At 44.7% G+C, this 16,901-nt stretch overlaps 1 protein-coding gene across 1 annotated transcript in view; it reads right to left on the minus strand.

Annotated features, from left to right (window-relative positions):
- LOC126158234 (uncharacterized) overlaps positions 1-16,901 on the minus strand; it is a 679,797-nt gene that overhangs the window by 315,552 nt on the left and 347,344 nt on the right. Inside the window, exon 2 of the mRNA XM_049916428.1 lies at positions 14,003-14,118. Within this exon, the coding sequence (XP_049772385.1) occupies positions 14,003-14,118 (116 nt within the window). The remainder of the gene's footprint in view (positions 1-14,002; positions 14,119-16,901) is intronic.

Raw genomic sequence — 16,901 nt, forward strand, 5'->3', positions numbered from 1 at the left:
AATAGAGAATGGTGAAGGTGGTTCGTTGAACCCTCTGCCAGGCACTTAAATGTGATTTGCAGAGTATTCATGTAGATGTAGAGTAGAAATCATACAAATGTCCCCAGCTCCTTAGCCAGGTACCTTCGTCGTTGAGAGGTGTTTACATTAAAAGTACACAAGCAGCAATTGTAAAAATTTCTATTCTCGTTTTGTCGGACAAAACGCGTTTTCGAGCCCCGTATATGACGACGAAAAAGGTTCAGTTTTCAATTATCTATCGACCTCATCATGAGCAGATTGGCCGTCATTAACTTTAGGAGCGGTTTTGTTCGAACCCTGGTGTTTGAAGACATTTTCACTGCTGTTATTTGGTTGGCAAGTGAGGAAAGCTGCTGGTGAAAAGTTCCCGATTACTAGATTTTGTACCAGTGTATAAAATTTACCTCCACATTGCAGTATCTCACGGACTGACGGCATTGGTGATGAACTTTAAGCTTGGTGGTCCCCTTTTTGCTATTTCTATGTACAGGCTACCGTATTCCAATCTCCCCACTGACTTTCATCACCAAAGACAACAACACAAACACGACAATTTATTCTATAGTCACTCATCACTTACTCTATGGTCACTCGTCACACTAACGTATACTAAAACAATTACGTTTAAATTACAACTTCTCTTCGCTAGGGAAAATCGCTCAATTGAAACCCTTTTCGATTTTAGCGGTTACAATCTTAAGAGGTATGTCCATCAAAGATGCTATATGGCAATCACATTTACTTGGTAAATCATAGTAATAACAGTACAGAAACAAAACTCTACTCAGTAGTTTATAAAACATTTTATTTGTGAATAACGTTTGTAGCACACTACGCATTCTTGTTCTAAAATGAATGCCATCTAACAGCCCGAAGTCTTGAACGGGTATAAATAAAAATGCAGAAAACAGAAACTTTTTTGCTATAAAAATATAATGTCCAGTCTGTGAAACTTGCAATATTAACAAGATATTCTGCAAACAAGATATGAAGAAATCAAAACTTTTTCATTTTCCTCCGTTTAGGTGAACGATATATATGACCATTTGGGTAGTGCCGCTGTCTTGCAACAGAAAGCTAAAAACAAGTAAAACGCACTGCTTTTAGTCACAAAAGTACATAAAGAGTACAGTGGCCAACAAACTTGTAACAAGACGGGCCGGCTTCCTGTAAATGCTTGATGATAACTAGCAACAGCCCGCCCAGATGTTGCCAAGATTGCTTCGACCACACAGCAGAAGTTTCGCTGGGAAGTCCCTACACTTCCTCCATACAGTCCCAATCTCTCGCCATGCGATTTCCATATCTTTGGAGACCCGAAAAAAGACATCCGTGGCCGTCAATTTGCTTCGGACGAAGAGGTGCACGCCTCGCTACAATTATGGTTCTGTAGGCAACCGTAACCCTTTTTTGCATGAAAATAACGACCATCCTGTCTTACAGTGGGATATGTGTGTTGTGGCACATACTTTTAAAATAATAAACAGTTTACTTAATTTTTTTACATCCGTCTCCTTTTCATTTGGCTACCCCTTATAGGTTATCTACATGATCACCATATAGATAATCTCACCCTCCCCTATTAATTCAACTGTAACGTATCTACTTCGTAGGTGATTTAACTTCATCCAAAGAACGTCCGTCAGCTTTTCTTTTACATTTAGTTTTACGTGCTCATTTGTCTATAAATCGCGCACAACTAAAAAGCAGAAAATCTACTTTGATTATGTGAGTGACACTGGGTAAGTGGCTTAGCGTCACGTCAAATAATTGAAAGGTTCGGTGTCGATCCTAGGACTTTCCTGTCACCACTTATTTGACGTCCGTCAATAATCTGTTAACGTGAAAAATGGCAAGCTGAACCAGAGTTTGGTTCCAAGCTAAGCTGTAGATCCCATTGTAAGTGGCTCGGAAAGTGAGATCAGAGGTCGGAGGAAGACAAGGGCATCCTACTTGCTGTAGGACAATGCCCAGTAAGGCACTGTGGTCTTCACACCATGTTTCAGGTTAATCTACAGCTACATGTGTACTCCAAAAGCTGTACAATCCGCAGCAGATACCTCGAACCCAAAATTACCGGTTTTCTCTTATATTCCATTAATCTACTGAGCAAGGTAAAATGAATGTCCCTAGGCACAATGAATGTCTATGTGCGCGATAGACAATGGTGGTAGCAATACTGTTACAAAAAATTACCGCGATTACCGTTGTCCAAATTTGTCCAGTAGGGTTTCGCAAAAACAATGTTGCCTTCCTACCAAAGGTACCCATTTAACATCCTGGTCACCTCTATTACACTTTCATACTCAGTCACTCGTTGACCACGATGGCACCGAAACAGAGGACGACCGAAGAAAGGCAGAAATACTGAATTCAGTGTTCCGAAACTGTTTCACTGCGGAAAATCGTAACACGGTCCCTGACTTCAGCCGTCGCACGGACGCCAAAATGGAAAATATTGAAATAAACGATATCGGAATTGAAAAACAACTGCTATCACTTAGTAGCGGAAAAGCATCCGGACCAGACGAGATACCCTTAAGATTCTACAGTGATTATGCTAAAGAACTTGCCCCATTTCTATCAGCAATTTATCGTAGATCGCTGGAAGAACGTAAAGTACCTAGCGACTGGAAGAAAGCGCAGGTCGTTCCCATTTTCAAGAAGGGTCATAAATCAGATGCGAATAATTATAGGCCTATTTCGCTTACGTCAATCTGTTGTAGAATAATGGAACATGTTTTGTGTTCTCGTATTATGACGTTCTTAGATAATACAAATCTCCTTCATCATAACCAACATGGATTCCGCAAACAGAGATCATGTGAAACTCAGCTCGCCCTATTTGCCCAAGAAATTCACAGTGCCGTAGACACTGGCGAGCAGATTGATGCCGTATTCCTGGACTTCAGGAAGGCATTTGATACGGTTCCGCACTTACGTTTAATGAAAAAAATACGAGCTTACGGAATATCGGACCAGGTTTGTGATTGGATTCAGGATTTCCTAGAAGAAAGAACACAACATGTCATTCTTAACGGTTCAAAATCTGCAGATGTAGAGGTAATTTCGGGAGTACCGCAAGGAAGCGTGATAGGACCTTTATTGTTTACAATATACATAAATGACTTAGTTGACAACATCGGTAGCTCCGTGAGGCTATTTGCAGATGACACGGTTGTCTACAAGAAAGTAGCAACATCAGAAGACTCGTACGTACTCTAGGAAGACCTGCAGAGGATTAATGCATGGTGCGACAGCTGGCAGCTTTCCCTAAACGTAGATAAATGTAATATAATGCGCATACATAGGGGCAGAAATCCATTCCAGTACGATTATGCCATAGGTGGTAAATCATTGGAAGCGGTAACGACCGTAAAATACTTAGGAGTTACTATCCGGAGCGATCTGAAGTGGAATGATCACATAAAACAAATAGTGGGAAAAGCAGGCGCCAGGTTGAGATTCATAGGAAGAATTCTAAGAAAATGTGACTCATCGACGAAAGAAGTAGCTTACAAAACGCTTGTTCGTCCGATTCTTGAGTATTGCTCATCAGTATGGGACCCTTACCAGGTTGGATTAATAGAAGAGATAGACATGATCCAGCGAAATGCAGCGCGATTCGTCATGGGGACATTTAGTCAGCGCGAGAGCGTTACGGAGATGCTGAACAAGCTCCAGTGGCGGACACTTCAAGAAAGGCGTTACGCAATACGGAGAGGTTTATTATCGAAATTACGAGAGAGCACATTCCGGGAAGAGATGGGCAACATATTACTACCGCCCACATATATCTCGCGTAATGATCACAACGAAAAGATCCGAGAAATTAGAGCAAATACGGAGACTTACAAGCAGTCGTTCTTCCCACGCACAATTCGTGAATGGAACAGGGAAGGGGGGATCAGATAGTGGTACAATAAGTACCCTCCGCCACACACCGTAAGGTGGCTCGCGGAGTATAGATGTAGATGTAGATGTAGATACCGGATGTATAGATCTGGTAGCAATGTGTGCCTGAATCCGTTAGATGACACCTTCAGCTTTAATCCTTTCACGACCAGTTTTTTTTTCCGGAGTGAAAGAAATTATTGGTGGAAATTTCAATTAATGTCGTAGGCAGAAGTAGTAAAATATTTCCCTCCGTTCCGTTTCCTTGAGGGGAGGACGTATGGGGTAATATACACAGGGTCATTCAGCTGTCCAAACTGCTATCGTTTTATGCAAGCCGCAGTGTTAAAACTGGCAGTCAAACATTTCTCTAGCTCGCTACACGCCAACTGTTAGTCCTACAGCAAAGACGAGAAGGCCTTTTTTGTGGAAAATTTAATGCAGTAAGTTTTTTTTAGTGGGGAACGTTTTCGCTGGAGGCCGCGGTTTTAGAAGCATTCAAGTAAAACGTACACAAGTGGCCTTCGAACGCATCTCCACCCCGCACTCATCCCTCATGAGTCAGGATTCCTAGAATTTACGACTACATGAACTCTTTCCGATATTCTATCTTTTTTTTATCTCTATTGACTGGGCTATTACGCCACCAGCATAGTCAGCTACTTCGTTAACATTATTAATTTAGCCGTGCTCGTGAGGGTAATGAAAGAAAAACGACTTTCGTAAACGTTACGCTTAAACTAATTACGTTGACAATTCAATCCAAATTTAACCTTTACAAGCACAATAGTTTCGTAGTCAGAAGAACTGACGATACAACGATGTAATTTTTTATTTTATGCTGTTAAGGTCCACAAAAGTGTTAGGTAAAATTTACACAGACGTCAGTTTTATAGTTTGTGAGTGTTCAACTAAGCCGGTGGCGTAACAAGACAAATCAATGAAGATCAGAAAAGATCGAATGTAGGAATTAATTCGTGGAGTCACTAACACTTTTACAGTAATAGGAGGGAGTGACAGATTAACATACTAGAGATCCAGACTGGTGGTGGCTGAATATGGCAGTGGGGAGGAGGGTTTTAAGGTAAGTTTTGTACGTTTTTACTGACTCCGAAACTACGTCCTCTAGCTAAGACGTATCCCAGTACAACAGTTAACTACATTAAATTTCCTACACGAGGATCCTCTTCTTATTTTCTGTAGGACTAACAGTTTACCCATAGCGAGTGAGAGAATATAAAAATTTCGCGCGTGGTTTATGGAGGTCACATATAACATTGTTGGCTGCATAAAACAACAGTACGTTCGAGGTTTAGGAGACGACCGTGCTAAAACTACAAGACATACAGAAAATAAACATGTCAGTCGATAGAGCATCTCTATAACATTTTAACTCACATTACAGGTGCTAAATATGGTGAGCATTTCTGACACGGCAAACGTCAACCCCTGCGTGCGATTGATTGAAAGGAATCGACCGGGAAGGAGGGATACCAGCCCACTTTGCAAATGTGTTCACTGGCTTGCAGGGGCGAACTAATTCGATGCGACAATATGCAGCGGAGTAGAGGGTTAACAATGGCACTTGAAGACAGTGGAACCTACCGGTGCGACTGTAATAATAAGAATTATGGATACCATAAGCAGGGATGCCTTTACTAAGAGGGACTTTGACACATTGCAACAACATGCAGCAGATTGCTACGGATTTTCTGACGACCTATCGTGAGACATATACACTACTAGCCAGGAAAATTGCTACACCAAGAAGAAATGCAGATGATCAACAGATATTCATTGCACAAATATATTATACTAGAACTGACATGTGATTACATTTTCACGCAATTTGTGTGCATAGATCCTGAGAAATCAGTACCCAGAACAACCACCTCTGGCCGTAATAACGGCCTTGATACGCCTGGGCATTGAGTCAAACAGAGCTTGGATGGCGTGTACAGGTACAGCTGCCCATGCAGCCTCAACACTATACTACAGTTCATCAAGAGTAGTGACTGGCGTATTGTGACGAGCCAGTTGCTCGGCCACCACTGACCAGACATTTTCAATTGGTGAGAGATCTGGAGAATGTGCTGGCCAGGGCAGCAGTCGAACATTTTCTGTATCCATAAAGGCCCGTACAGGACCTGCAACATGCGCTCGTGCATTATCCTGCTGAAATGTAGCGTTTCGCAGGGATCGAATGAAGGGTAGAGCCACGGGTCGTAGCACATCTGAAGTGTAACGTCCACTGTTCAAAATGCCGTCAATGCGAACAACAGGTGACCGAGACGTGTAACCAATGGCAATCGATACCATCACACAGGGTGATACGCCAGTACGGCGATGGCGAATACACGCTTCCAATGTGCGTTCAACACGATGTCGCCAAACACGGATGCGACCATCATGATGCTGTAAACAGAACTTGGATTCATCCGAAAAAATGACGTTTTGCCATTCGTGCACCCAGGTTCGTCGTTGAGTACACCCTCGCAGGCGCTCCTGTCTGTGATGCAGCGTCAAAGGTAGCCGCAGCCATGGTCTCCGAGCTGATAGTCCATGCTGCTGCAAACGTCTTCGAACTGTTCGTGCAGGTGGTTGTTGTCTTGCAAACGTCCGCATCTGTTGACTCAGAGATCGAGACGTGGCTGCACGATCCGTTACAGCCATGCGGATAAGATGCCTGTCATCTCGGCTGCTAGAGATACGAGGCCGTTGGGATCCAGCACGGCGTTCCGTATTACCCTCCTGAAACCACAGATTCCATATTCTGCTAACAGTCATTGGATCTCGACCAACGCGAGCGGCAATGTCGCGATACGATAAACCGCAACCGCAATCGCGATAGGCTACAATCCGAGCTTTATCAAAGCAGGAAACGTGATGGTACGCATTTTTCCTCCTTACACGAGGCATCACAACAACGTTTCACCAGGCAAAGACGGTCAACTGCTGTTTGTGTATGAGAAATCGGTTGGAAACTTTCCTCATGTCAGCACGTTGTAGGTGTCGCCACCGGCGCCAACCTTGTGTGAATGCTCTGAAAAGCTGATCATTTGCATATGACAGCATCTTCTTCCTGTCGGGTAAATTTCGCGCCTGTAGCACGTCATCTTCGTGGTGTAGCAATTTTAATGGGCTGTAGTGGACATCCGAGTGCCAGTGACAGGGTCTCGTGACGAAAAGAGCAAACTCCCGCGCACTCGAAAATTTGGAAGATGACGCGGCGAAGGCGCCAGCGACGTAACGGTGGATGTACGAGCGGCCACCCAGGTGGGCACGTGACTCAGAGGCGGGGCGGCCCTGACTCGCAGGCTCGTGCTTTCCCTCGCCGCGTCGCGCAGGCTGAGGCGGCGGCCGCCGCTTCCCAGAAGCGCTGACTTCACCAGCGCGGGCGGGCCCAGGCCTCGAAAGTCAGCTGCTCAGGCCCGTAGATAAGCTAGACCCGCAATCACAGCAGCGGGTTTAAAACACAACGCGGTTGCACTTCTTACACGGTGTCTAACGGCAGCTTCTTTATTTGCTCTCGAAAACGTCAACACGGTCTTAAAGATTTTAGTTCGTAGGGTGGCCTTTTCTCAGTCGATACAACGGCGCTACAGAGCCTATGATCACTACCGTTCTACACGTCTCTTTCTCTCTCTCTCTCTCTCTCTCTCTCACACACACACACACACACACACACACACACACACACACACGGGGAGAGGGATGAGGGGTGAGGGAGAGGGGGAGGAGGAGAGGGATGGAGAGGGGGAGAGAGAGAGAGAGAGAGAGAGAGAGAGAGAGAGAGAAAGAGAAAGTTTTCGCCATGGGGTAAGCTAACTCACTGGATAACTATCGGCGAGACGTATGCACAGCGAGACAGTTTGCGAGTCATGGAAGAGAGCCAGAACCGGATCCAATCAGCGAGGCGGATTAATGACCGTTGGTCTGATACTCTGGCTAGCCTGAGTAATGGGCGTCAGTGGTTTTCCACGCTCGTTCATGCAAATGCTGGGCTAGGCTGCAATCTCCACCTCAGAAAACATGATAGCACACAGAACAAAGTTTACCCGACTTACTGAGATACCGTAGGCGACAAAATTTAAAAGAAAATAAATTTCGCAAAACAAAAAAAAAAAAAACAGCATTCTCTGTACGACTGTATATATGCTGAGAAAGAGAGAGAAAAAATATCACTCATATCCCAGAATTAATCTATTACTGCCTGGCCTTCCGTCGTCAACATTTATGTCTCAGATATTGTCAGAAGTCTGAGGCAATTAGAAAGATATCCAGTCTCTTTCCGATCATCTATCCGCATTAAACTGTAGCGACATATTGGAAGACTTGCCGAGGATCGACAGTTCGCGCATGGCCTCGCAATTCACCCTCACTGTCAGAGTGTTGGAAAAAAGTATCACATATTCCTGCAGGAGGCAGTATCCATCAAAACTTTAACAACAGTTTGTAAAATAACATGTTCCGAAACCAATATCGTTTGAGATGTGGGCCGTTTTACTTCTGACGAGTAATGTATACGATGCAGTGGTGGTGGTGGTGGTGGTGGTGGTGGTAGTGGTAGTGGTGGCGGCGGCGGCAGTACTATTCGCAACAGATTACAATACTCACGAGTGGGCACAAGCAAATCCTCTAGCAAGCATGACGATGAAGCATTAGGTTCGCTTTAGTCCCAATGTATAAGCAGGAGTTGTCAGCGACAGACTCATGGTGTTTAGGCTTTACGTAATAGCTTAACAAATGTTGCCATCACCTGTTTCTTCTCCAGGAATTAGCAGCATTATGACAGAACGCTACTCTTGCAGAAATGCGACTGTGGTTTATACATGATGGGGCCTCATCCCATTCACTACGGGTCGTGCGGCAGTACCTCACTGCAACGTTTCATGGGCTATGGGTTGGTCAAGGAGGTCCGGCAGCATGGCCTCCCCGTTCACAGAACCTGAATCCGTTGTATTTCTGGCTATGGGGACATTTGACCCGCCCGATTAGCCGTGCGGTATAGCGCACTGCTTTCCGGGCGGGAAGGCGTGCCGGTCCCCGGCATGAATCCGTCCGGCGGATTAGTGTCGAGGTCCGGTGTGCTGGCCACTCTGCGGATGGCTTTTAAGGCGGTTTTCCATCTGCCTCGTCGAATGCGGGCTGGTTCCCCTTATTCCGCCTCAGTTACACTTTGTCAACGATTGATGCGCAAACACTTTCTCCACGTACGCGTACACCATAATTACTCTACCACGCAAACACTGCTGGTGTAAGACGTTCCGGGGGAGGGGAGGGCAGGGAGGGGGGGGGGGGGGTGGGCACTGGGGGCCGAACCGGACAATAACCCTGGGTTCTGTGTGGGGGCGGCGGTGGGGTGAGTGGACTGCTGTAGCCTGTTGTGGGGTTGTGTACCACTGAGGGCTACGGCGGGGACGAAGCCTCTCCGTCGTTTCTAGGTCCCCAGTTCCATACAATACAATACAATGGGGACATTTAAAGGCGTCTGTTTAAGAACAACCCATCGACGATGTGCAGACGTTACAGGAGCGTGTGACAAGTGCACGTGAGGCAAACCCAATGGAGCCAGGCGTATTCATAAAAAGAGTGTGCCATTCACTGCGAAGAAGGGTTGAAGGATGAATGAGAATGCGCAGTAACCATAAGCAGCACTGGTCATAGTGCCTACTTCTAGTTAACAGACAGATAGCAATGAAAGGACAGATTGTCCATGTCTTAACATGGCATTGGTTTCCAGACACATAATTAACGGATCTTTTGTACTAGCTTTTACCAATTCAACCTCCAATACGAACAGGTGACAGGTTTTTTTAGCACCCTGTAATATAGGTATGGTATTCCGTGTAAATAGACTAAAAGACCTATTATTTTTGATTAGACTAATTGCGAAAAATCAGTGGGAAACTTACCGACAGTATAATATCTAAAGTATTCGTACGGAGAGACCGAAAGTGGAAGGAACACGTTATTAAAATAGTGAACAGACAAATACCACACTCAGATTCACTGCAAAAATCCTAAGAAAACGCATTTGAGCCTCGAAAACATAGTTCGACTAGCCTCTAAGCATTAGTCGACAATGTAATCCTGTAATTGTACCGGATAATACTCCTACATTGTATGTGTATATCAGTGAATGTTCTTTTCATTAGTTAAAGAGAGATGTGTAATTGTTAAGGCTTTTTACTCGTAATTAAGTTGCGGGGTTGTTTTCTTAATTGTATGGCCACCATTTTATTGTGTTTTATTTGTGATGATGATGATGATGATGTTTGGTTTGTGGGGCGCTCAACTGCGTGGTTATCAGCGCCCGTACAATTTCCCAACCTTTGCTCAGTCCAATTTCGCCACTTTCCTGGATGATGATGAAATGATGAGGACAACACAAACACCCAGTCATCTCGAGGCAGGTGAAAATCCCTGACCCCGCCGGGAGTTTTATTTGCATGTTAAAGACTGCAACGTATGTATAAGGCCGTGGGTAGAAATGTTTCTAATAGCAGATTTCTGTGTGTTCTAGAAGGCTTTCTTGTTCTGGTTTCAATGTTTATGTACCTTGGCCCGGAGGAGTACGCGGGTCGTGTGGGTCCGTTCGGAGAGCAAGAAGGGCATGTTTCCAGAGCACGTCTGTAAAATTCTAAATTGTATTTTCTTCCTGTAATTTAGCACTCTTATTGAGCTATAATTGTCTGAGTAGCTTATGCTTAAATGTGCGGTAATTAAGCTTACAGAAATTTTGCTTTGTTCAAGGTTTGCTAATATAATGTCAACGTTCAATAATTTTATTAATTGGGTAAATATTTTTTAGTATATTTTATTTAAGGGAAAGGTAAACTTTAGCCTGGTTGTGAGGGGAGTTTCCTTCTGAGTTCACTTTGAAAGCCTTTGCATAAATTTTTGGTGTTACTGAAATGGTTTAAAGAGAATTTGATAGTGTCCTATTTGTTTCAAAATTTGTTTGCTAAAGGATAAAGAGTGTAATGGATGTAAATTGTACAGTATTTTTTTTTTTGAGTACCAAGGAATGCGAACATGTGCTGAGGAACTACACTATTATAAAATTTATTATATGTGCAAACTTGGGCCTAGTCCTTCCTTAATCAAAAGTAAGAGCCTGTTCAAAAGATTTTAAGTCATCGCTACACCTGTTTTTTTTTTTTTGATTCACACCTGTATTTTTTATTCCGTAACCTACTTCCTCTCCTCAAGACCTGTCCAAAAACGTGTCACAAAATCGACTGGCTGTCGTGTAATAGCAGAGGGTGCTGGTATCCGGGGGTAACGTAGCTCGTCCCCTTGCTGCAGATGACAGTAAACATGGAGAAACACGATGAAATGCACACCAATCACTCAGCCAACCGTCTTCAGTTCAAGGTTTGTGAGTGAGCTCAATGTACACGAACGAGGAGAAAGTAGAAATGCTACTCAACTGCAAAGAATGTAACAGCAACAATATTTTCTCAGTTACAATACGGGTAAATGAAGAACGCAAATACTGATGCTGGAATGCAACACCGCCTCAGATGTGCGCCATTAGTATTAAGACTAAGCTCTTTGTTTACCAAGCTACTGTTACAACATTTCTCTCACATGGGTGCCATGAATGGACTGCTTGCTCAAAAAGTACCATCAGCGCTGCCTGAGAAGAATTTTACTAGTGAAATGGCAAGATCGGAGTACGAACATCAGTGTTCTGGAAGAAGCAAACTCTGTTAATATTGAAGCCATGATCATCAAACATCAACTCCGTTGGACGGGCCACATTGTTCCTACGTCTATATTCCGTCTACTAAAACAAATGATGTATTCCCAGCTAAAGGATGCTCAATGAAAAGTAGGAAGACCAAAGAAACGGTACGAAGGTTCATCAAGTGACAACATGAAAGGATGTCAAACTGAATCTGGTACTGCGAAGCTACTGCTCTTAATCGCCCAGTATGGCGTCGCAATGTTTGGGAAGGAATTCAGCGCTTCGAGCAACTGATGCGGGAAACAGAAACTGACATGCGCAGTGCTAGGAAACAACGGGAACTCCTGAAGATAAGCGACGCTACGCAGCCAGTCCCCACCAGAAAAAAACGTGTGTCGAGAATGTGGAAAATTCTACAATTCCAGGATTGGCCTCTACAGTGACTTAAGATACCATAGAAACTGAGTTTCGAAGAAGACAATCATACTCGTGAGCGAGTACAGTCCATCATCATCACATGTAGAAAAGTAGTGAAGTACTTTCAATAGATATGTTTGCGTAGTAATGGCAGACTTTTACTAAAAGCGGCATCAGCATTATTTTTCTTTTATTCTGGTTGAAGGTGGGAGTAATGCTCCTCAGGCAGTGGAACTCTTAGAGGGTGATACCTTCCCGACGGTTGACTGAACGATGGGAGTATGTGCTCTCCGTGTTTCCATTTATTTACTGTCAACTCCAGTATCTGAACGAGATACGTTGTGCTAGTGCAAGACGAAGTCAGTTTAGTGTCACGTTTTTATTAGCGGCATGTTTACTGTATATGTATGGTGCACTGTGGTACTTTTTTGAACAGGTGAACAGAGGAAGTGGATTACTGGATAAAAATATATATGGAGCCATTTTGAAAAAGAAACTAACCGCCGTTCATGCTTTCGTAACGAACAATGTTACAAGAAAGTCAGTCATGCTGTTTAATGTCTGCCTGGTACTTGAACAACATTTTCTTGACAATTTTTTAATTTTTCTTGTGGAGAAATAACTATTTGAGGTATTCAACACTAATGCACTAACGGTGCTGTGGTAATGCACATACGTACACTGACGTGACAAAAGTTACGGGACACCTCCTAATATCGTGTCGGACGTTCTTTTGCCCGACGTAGTGCAGCAACTCGACGTGGCATGGTCTCAACAAGTCGTCGGAAATCTCCTGCAGAAATACTGAGCCATGTTCCCTCTAGAGTCGTTGCCGGTGCAGGATTTTGTCCATCCGCTGACCTCTCGATTATGTCTAATAAATGTTCGACGGGATTCATGTCGGGCGATTAGGGTGGCCAAATCATTCGCTCGGATTGTCCATGATGTTCGTCAAATCAATCGCAAACAACTGTGACCCGATGAATCACGGATTGTCATCCGTAAAAATTACATCGTTGTCTGGAAACACGAACTCCACGAAAGTCTGAAAATGGTCTCCAAGTAGCCGAGCATAAATTTCCAGTCAACGAGCGGCTCCGTTGGACCTGAAGACACACCCCACTGCACGTCAACACAGCCCACACCACTATGGAGCCACTGCGAGCTTGCACAGTGCCTCGTTGACACCTTGGATCCATGGCTTCGTGAGGTCTGCGTCACACTCGAACCCTACCATCAGCTCTTACCAACTGAAATCGGGACTCATCTGACCAGGCCGCAGTTTTCCAGTCGTCTAGGGTGCAACCGATATGGTCACGAGACCAGGAAATGCGTGCTGTTAGCAAAGGCATTCGCGTCGCTCACCTGCTGCCATAGCCCATTAACGCCAAATTTCGCCGCACTGTCCTAACAGACAAGTTTGTCGTACGTCGCAAAATGATTTCTGCGGTTACTTCATCCAGTGCTGCTTGTCTGTCAACACTGATAAGGCTACGCAAACGCCGCTGCTCTCGGTTGTTAAGTGAGGGACGGTCGGCCACTTCGTTGTATGTAACTGAAATTTGGTACTCGCGCACACTCTTGACACTGTCGATCTCGGAATATCGTCTACCCCCAACTACCACTCCGCGTTGAAAGTGTATTTATTCCCGTCATGCGGACATAATCACGCCGTCGCCTTTTCACATGAATCACCTGAGTGCAAATGACAGCTCTGCCAATGAACTGCCCTTTTACACCTTGTGTACGCGATATTACCGCCATCTGTTGATGTGTATTTCGCTGTCCCACGACTTTTGTCACGTGAGTGTGGTGTTACTTCAACCGTCATGTACGTGCACTATTGTTGACGTTCGCTTAACCGACAGATTTCAGTAGGTTCGACGACCACCGATGGAAGCACCGCAGGCGTGGGTGGTGTTTGAGCGCAGCGTCCGACGGGCACTTGTTGCGCCGGCCGCGGCGGGGACTGACCTGGAAGCCCTTGTTGTGCCTGCAGCAGGTGCAGCCCAGCAGCAGCAGCACGGCGGCCAGCAGCACCGCCACCGACACCAGCGGCGCCGCCCACAGCCCGGCGCTCGCGCCCCCATCTGCAACAGCACAGCCGACACCTCAGCACCGGCAGCAGTACGAGGGGCGGCGCGACGCTCCTGCCTTACGCACCAGATATAATAACTTAAGTAATGACGTTGGGAGCAGGAGAGTTCCACTTAATCGCCATAAAGAATTAATTATATAAATAAACGTAAGAGAGGAACGGGACGTAGATGTGTGTTGAGCTGCATGCCGTTGCGTGACTGGCACTGTAAAGTGCTGGAGTTATGACTTCTGTGGACCAGGGGTTATTGGTTCAAATGGCTCTGAGCAGTAAGGGACTCAACATCTGAGGTCATCAGTCCCCTAGAACTTAGAACTACTTAAACCTAACTAACCTAAGGACATCACACGCATCCATGCCCGAGGCAGGATTCGAACCTGCGACCGTAGCAGTCGCGCGGTTCCGAACTGAAGCGCCTAGAACCGCTCGGCCACCGAGGCAGGCCAGGGGTTATTCTCCTCCACATCATGTGGTAGGTAAGTAAAGAAACGGTGTATCTTTAAGGAAGGCACAAAGTCGGGGTTTGGTTATACGACGACGACGACAGGAGAGACGGAGGGTGGGGGTTCACATTTTGTTAGTGGCTTCCCATAAAACTTATCACCCTGACTTCTAACATGTCAAAGATGCCATTGATTTTAATAATACAGCTACAGAATTTTTAAACTTAATAATAATAAATAATAATAATGGAAGAATAAGAGAGACTACAAAATTTAACTACCCTTAGACAAAGGACAAAACTTAGCAAGGGTAGGGAAAACCGAAGTGGCTTTTCAATTAACAAAAAGTCATTGTAACAAGAAATCTTAATCCATGAGTACAAAATTATAACATTACAACACAGTCATTAGACCAGAATGCCTGTCGTCAAATACAGCCAAACAATTAGGTGAAATACGAAAGAAGGAAAGGAGAACAACCAAGATAATATTGGGACCAAAATATAACAACGGGAATTGAGAAGTAATAAAGAAGTGTATGAAAGAATACACACTTTCAGGAAGAGAAGTGTTCTGTGGACACTTAAAAGGCTAGGTCAAAAATGAATAAAAAAAGATTTTTTAACTTTTTGACAGAAACTCAAAAATTTCCAACGTCCTGGATCAGAGCAGTCAAAGCAGACATGAGGGATACGGAAATAATTGAGAAAGAAATAGGAGGAAGAGAAAAGTTCACAGCAAAAGTAAAACATTTCAAGGGTTTCCAAGAGAGAGGAGAAAAAAAAAGGCAGGCGCAATATGAAAAGAAGAATGAAGAGAGCAACACAGAGCAAGGAGCAAAAACTACTGGAAAGAAACGCCAAACCAATAATAATAATAATAATAATAATAATAATAATAATAATATGTTTAGATCAGTGCTTAGTACACCGCGTTAACATAACTTCCAAGAAATTTCAATACAGACAAATACTCTCTACGACAAAATAATAATAATAATAAAACAACAAACGACGCGCCATAAAGGAGTTATGAAAATTGGTCAAAAATTGATATTCATAGAGGCAAACATAAAAAAATGTAAATTTGTAAACTTTGGTGACCGATGGATGAATCTCTGACGTTGCAGCGCGGTCTCACCGCGCAGATGGCAACCAGAGTAAACATGAGACATGTCAGTCCCAAGGCGTAAAATCTATGCTAATTTGATTCTTTGTACTCTGCTGGACAATAGCTACGCCTCGCAGACAGGCGCGAGAACAATACACGCAGATGTCTGCCATTTGAGAGAGGACAAGTAGTTCCGCTGAAAAAAGCCGGTTGCAGTAAACGGTGAATCGTCCGAAATTTGAACAGGAGCGATGCCACTATTCGACGATGTTGGCAGGAATGGCCGGACCATGGCCGAACACAGCGTCAAGAAGGAAGCGGTCGACCTAGAGTCGACAGAACGTAAGGACCGACCAGTCGTCAGAGAGGCACTCAGAGCCCTGGATTCATCATTATCATCGATCCGAAGTGCAACTGGTGCTTCAGTGACCACGATAATCATTAACAGGTTGGTCATAGAAGGGGGGTGGAGCTCACGGTGTCTTTTACGTCGAATACCATTGACCTCTGGACACCAACAAGCCCGTTTGCAGTGGTGATAGGCAAATTCGGACTAGAATTGACTGAAGTAGGATTGTCTTCAGCGACGAATCTCGCTTCGAAGAGCCCCGATGACCAGCAAGGGCGTGTCTGGAGGTGCCCCGGACTGTCGCCCGCCATGCTGCCCGGACAACAAGAAGTGATGGTCCGGGGTGCCATTTCATTTTCCGGGAAGACCGCTTTGATCATCATCCGCGGAAACCTTGCAGGACAACGGAACAGCGGAACGTCGACCATATTCTACGGCCCCTTTTGTTGCCCTTCATGGCAAGTTTCTATGACATAATGCTCGTTTCCACAAGGCGGTGTTTTCTACTGCTTGTCTTCGTGCTTGACAAACTGGACAGGAAGGTCGCCGGATCTCTCCCAACTGAAAACGTTTGGAGCATTATGGGCAGGACCCACCAACCAGCTCGGGATCTAACGTGCCAATTGGACAGAATTTGGCACACTATCCCTCTGGAGGACATCCACCAACCCTGTCAATCAATACAAAGCGGAACAATTGTGGCATAAGGATCATAGGTGGACCATCAGCGCGTTACTAACTTGTCAGTTTGTGAGGCGCCTTCTCCTGAACAAATCGCCCATTTTTTTGTTTGACTATACATGTACATCACATTTACCGATTTCCAGCCCACTCAGATAATTCTTTCGTGTTGTGCCTTTCTTGTCTTAGAGT

Source organism: Schistocerca cancellata, chromosome 2 (genome assembly GCF_023864275.1).
Source record: "Schistocerca cancellata isolate TAMUIC-IGC-003103 chromosome 2, iqSchCanc2.1, whole genome shotgun sequence".
NCBI classification, from domain to species: Eukaryota; Metazoa; Arthropoda; class Insecta; order Orthoptera; family Acrididae; genus Schistocerca; species Schistocerca cancellata.